General features: G+C 41.5%; 1 protein-coding gene across 1 annotated transcript in view; it reads right to left on the reverse strand.

The window, feature by feature from the left end:
• The window catches only part of LOC101856163, a gene marked incomplete in the record, with an annotated part of 15973 nt that extends 11853 nt beyond the window's left edge, over positions 1-4120 (reverse strand). Inside the window, 2 exon segments of the mRNA XM_013079431.2 lie at positions 71-199; positions 2879-4120. Of these exon segments, the coding sequence (XP_012934885.2) occupies positions 71-199; positions 2879-4019 (1270 nt within the window).
• Positions 4121-4949: the final 829 nt, after the last annotated feature.

Below are 4949 nucleotides of genomic sequence, written 5' to 3' on the forward strand. Positions count from 1 at the left end.
AGAGAGAGAGAGAGAGAGAGAGAGAGAGAGAGAGAGAGAGAGAGAGAGAGAAAGAGAAAAAGAGACTCACCACAAACATTGACAGGAGCCTCTACCTCTAGCAGCGCCGGTTGACTCAACAACACCCCCCTTGCCTCTTCCAGGAGTCTCTCCATGTCTGGGATGTTCACCATTAGCTGATTGCCGGGGATGTCTTTGGCTGAAAAGGTGTTTTTTTTTTTTATTGATCGATTGATTGATTGCTTGATTGCTTGATTGATTGATTGAGTGAGTGAGTGACTGGGTGAGTGGGTCAGTGAGTGAGGGATTGGATTGATTGATTCATTGATCGATCGATTGATTGATTGATTGATTGATTGATTGATTGATTGAATGATTGATTGACTGACTGGCTGACTGACTGACTGACTGATTGACTGACTGACTGACTGATTGATTGTTTGATCGATTGATCGAATGATTGACATATTGGAAGGGGGGGGGGGGTTGGACTAACTTTTAAAGGACGTAACAATAGCATGCTGTAATATGACCGATCAGCAGCAGTCCAAGGCAATGTTGCAGCATATTTCAAACAATAAAACAGCTCAGAATCAGAAAGAGGAATTTGTGTATTTTATAGTTAGCATGTTGTTGCTTTAGTTTTACCAAGAGTTTAACGTCACCTGCGACTCAATAAGGTCATATAAGTGCCGAATTCCGAACATTAGAAATGTTACAAGAGAGTAACAAACACAAAAAAAGGAGGAGGAGGAGAGAGAAAGACGATGGTTTTTTTTTTTATAGGAAAGAACGAACAAACCACACCAGAGCACCCGCCAACTACCCACATGTTGTTTGCTTGCAATGTAAAGTTTCTCCATATAAAAAAAAGAAACATACTTGAAAATCAGCACGAATAGCGAAGTTGTACATGTACTATAAACAGGGTGTCTTCAGCCGGTGTCTTTGCGCAAGTTTTTTTAAAGTTAGTTTTAGTAGAGGTTTTACGGCGCTCGCAACTGCATAAGGTCATATGAGCGCCAGAAGATTAGAGGTGTTACAAGAGAGTAACAAACATAAAAAAGGAGGGGAGACAAGGACGACAGATGTCTGATAGGAAAGAAGAAGCAAACCAAACCAGAGCACCCGCCAACCACCCACTTTGCGCAAGTATATATTACATGTATAAGCAATACAATAAAACCTATTAATTTATCTTTCGACTGTTGTTAAAGTCTTGTTTAATTAAGACAGCACCTCCACAAAAATTGCTAATACCTCTATAAATAAATAATCCGTGGTTTCATCGTTTGCGTCAGAAAATATCATTAAGTTAAACTCATTGAAGGGGGGCTCTCGTGGCCTAGAGGTTAAGGCGTTCACCTCTCATTCAAAGGTCCTGGGTTCGAATCCGGGTAGCGACCGAAACATTTTCTTCTCTAAAACTATCTCCTTTCACCTTCTTTCCTTATCTCTTGCAATATTTGTCGTCTGCTTTATTCTCCACTTTCTTCCCCCACCCCCTCACCTCCTTTATCCCCTCCACTGTGCTCATGACTCTTTTTGCAGCCTTTCTACAGCTACTCCTTGGCTCCTTCTTACTGCTGCTTCTCGGACAAGGACAAAAAATCTCGGAGGTCCCGTGTGCAAGTTGCCCACGATAAAGATCCCTAGGTGGTCCAAAATCGATAAGAGTAGGTTTCGGCCGCTACCCGGGCAAACTTCAAATTTCAAAATTTCCTACCAATAGGAAATGTTTGGTGCGTCCCGCGCGCTCATATGACCTTATGCAGTAGCGAACGCTGTAAAACACTTACTAAAAAAGCAACAAACAAAAAAACAACCGAAAAAAACAAACCCATGGATCAGGCAGTTTGGTCATTCGTTTTATTTAACGTTTGAACATGCGCAGCTTTCTGATACTTTTAAGAAAGAAGAACGCACGCTTTTCTGATAGTTTTAAAAATAAAGCACAACGGTTTTTCATTTCTCTTTTTTAAAAACCTGTTACATAAACAATGTAGATATCCTTGTGGTTAGGCTACCGGTCTTGTATTGTGAAATTGTGAGTTAGGGGATTTGAGCACCAGCTCTGCATTCCGACGTTTTGTCCTTGGGAAACGCACTTTTCACGAAGTTCCCATTTGACTCGGTCCTTTCGGAGAGGAGCGTTAAACTCGGAGGTCCCACCTCTTAAATAACCTAACAATAGTGTTGATAGGGGCGTTAAATCTATACCATTAATAATATAGGCAACGACATACAAACGTGTAATATATGCAAACTCGTGTTTCTGATTTGAGTAATAGCCTGTTATATTACGGTTCGAAATGTGCCACAGCACGCCCTTTAAGTCTGGTGCTGAATGAATGTGTAACGCGTCTGCTACGTCATAAAGGAGTTGACATAAAGACGTGACGCAGTAGATACCGGTACCTGGGTCTCCTAACAAACCAATAAACAAACTAATCGTTAAAAGAAGAAAGTGGCAGAAAAAAAGGAAAGAAACCAAAACAGGAGCCAGGAACAGACTTTTTCCAATAGTGTGTTGTAGCCTACGTCAGACACGACAAACTCACACGTACGAAGTTGTACATTGCACACAAATATAAGTAAAACGTGAATGCATATTGAGTATTGAGTACACATGTACATAACAACACTTTTAAAGACAACATATTTCTAACCCCTTTGGCTGTCAATTAACCGAACGCGTCTTAACATATAGATTGAACTGAGCCAAACAAATAAACGAAGAAACAAATAAACAAAACAAAAACAACACCAAAAAAGCACCATACTAAAAAATAAAGAAAGAAAGAATACAAAAGAAAGACGACCTGAAGAATAATTATTTTTCTGAAAGACATGTCTGAAGAAGGAACACACAACCTACCCCCAAGGAGGTAGTCAAGTATCCTGTCCACAGCTTGAAGGTTACTGTCTCTCCTCATGGTCAGTTCTTGTCTGGATAATCCAATGCTTCCGGAACAGGGGATCTCTGAATGGACACAGGCTATCGTACTTTCAGTGTCAGTCGCTGTAACTTTTGGAGCGGCATCAACCACAACTGTGTCATCTTCTTCCTCTCTCATTCCATCTCTGGTGGCAACATTCATTGTCCCACCAGCGTTTGGGCGGGCCAAAAGATTAAAGAGAGAGTCTTTTCCCTTGCCATTCTCTCTCCAATCTCTGACGTCAGAAGCTCCAGTGTTGTCGTCTGCTGCAGACGTCATCTTCCCAGTTTGCCGTTCCGCGGAGTTTGAGAGAGAATCAGAAGAGGAGCTCTCTCGGCTATTTTTAGAACTTTGACGTGAGACGTCATTATCACATTGTTGAGTGACGTGACCCTGTAAATGGAACTCTGTTTCCGTCATGTTTTCTGAACTGAACGTCCCGGAAGATAGGACCGCATTCCCAGCTGGGCCACTACTTAAATCACGACCTTCTCTTTTCTCGTCAGCGCTGGTTGAAACAAACGAGCATTGTCCTATCGCTTCATTTCCGCTACCGGAACGACCTTTCCACCCGGCATCCTCACTTTGGACGTCACCCGAGTTTGGAAGTCTTCTCAGAGAACTGTTCTCAGAACTCCGCTCTTCTCTACTGTACGAGACAGATTTACTTTCATCCGAGATTCCATCAGTACCTTCTGTAAAAATCCCACATTCGCCATTGCGCGATTCCTCCGTCTGTTCTCTCATGTTTGCCTGCACCTTCGTTAAAAAGCCGTCACTGTTTGGAGCACTTTGATCATGCGTCACAACAGATTTTGCAAGTACGACACTGTCATTGGTCGGCGTTTCTCCGCTTTCTCTCAACGCTTCTTGTTCCTCGTTCTTTGATTGGCCATCAGTCTCCGTAACGTCCCCCAATAAAATGCAACTTAACAATACCCCGACGTCTCCCATCTTAGAAAAGAAATCCGATTTGAATTGTCTGTAACACAGCGCCTCGTAATCCAACAGGTAACCCCAAAGAAGCTTAGCATAATAATAAGAATGATCATAAACACCAAAGTGTAGGTACCGACGCATTTTTTCGTTATCTTGTCAAGTGTTTGATCACGTGGTTCCTATGCCGGCATTAGGTCACATGACTCACAACGCGAGGCACGTCAAAAACTGTCAACACATTGCCGTCATTTTTAAAAGTACAGTATATGCAGTTTTTACAATTTTACAGGAAGACCAATAACAGTTAAGAAAACACCATTTACGCTAAAGATAGTTAATATTGGAAGTTATTATCAAACTTTAATTGACTTGGGATGTTTGCAAAGAGTTTGTTTTCTTTGTAACAGCATTCAGTTGTTGTTTTTCTTTGGCTCACCTGTTACACTGTAAAAACTGCATATACTGTACTTTTAAAAATGACGGCAGCACAGAGTAGGGAGATACATGTAGATATATTTATGTTTGCAGTTACAACCCCCCCCCCTCTCTATCCATCTCTATATTCTCTCTCTCTCTCTCCCTCTCTCTGTGTCGCAGCATCAATCCATTAAAATATCTATCTATCTATCTATCTGTCTATCTATCTATCTATCTATCTATCCATCTATCTATACCCGTGTATGTGGTATTATTGTAACGCTCTTCGCCCTGTTGTCTTAACCTGTTCCTGAGAAACCCAGCAGTTGTTCTGAAGACTCTTCACAAACTTGAACTGAACAACTCCAAGATCGGTATATTGCTTTACTAGAAGGGAAACAATCTCCCCCCTCCCCCACCTCTAGAAATAAAACAGCTCCCTCCCCCTCCCCCAAACACACACACACACACACACACACACACACACACACATACACACTCACATACATACACACACGCACACGTACACACGCACACTCAACCACAAGAAAAAAAATAATGTAAGTTCACATTATCTCTTATTTATTACATTAGTTAACCGTCACAACTTGTCCTATATATTATCTATTCACACGTTTTAAACATCGATGCCCG

Source organism: Aplysia californica, unplaced genomic scaffold (genome assembly GCF_000002075.1).
Source record: "Aplysia californica isolate F4 #8 unplaced genomic scaffold, AplCal3.0 scaffold00051, whole genome shotgun sequence".
In the NCBI taxonomy this organism is placed as follows: domain Eukaryota; kingdom Metazoa; phylum Mollusca; class Gastropoda; order Aplysiida; family Aplysiidae; genus Aplysia; species Aplysia californica.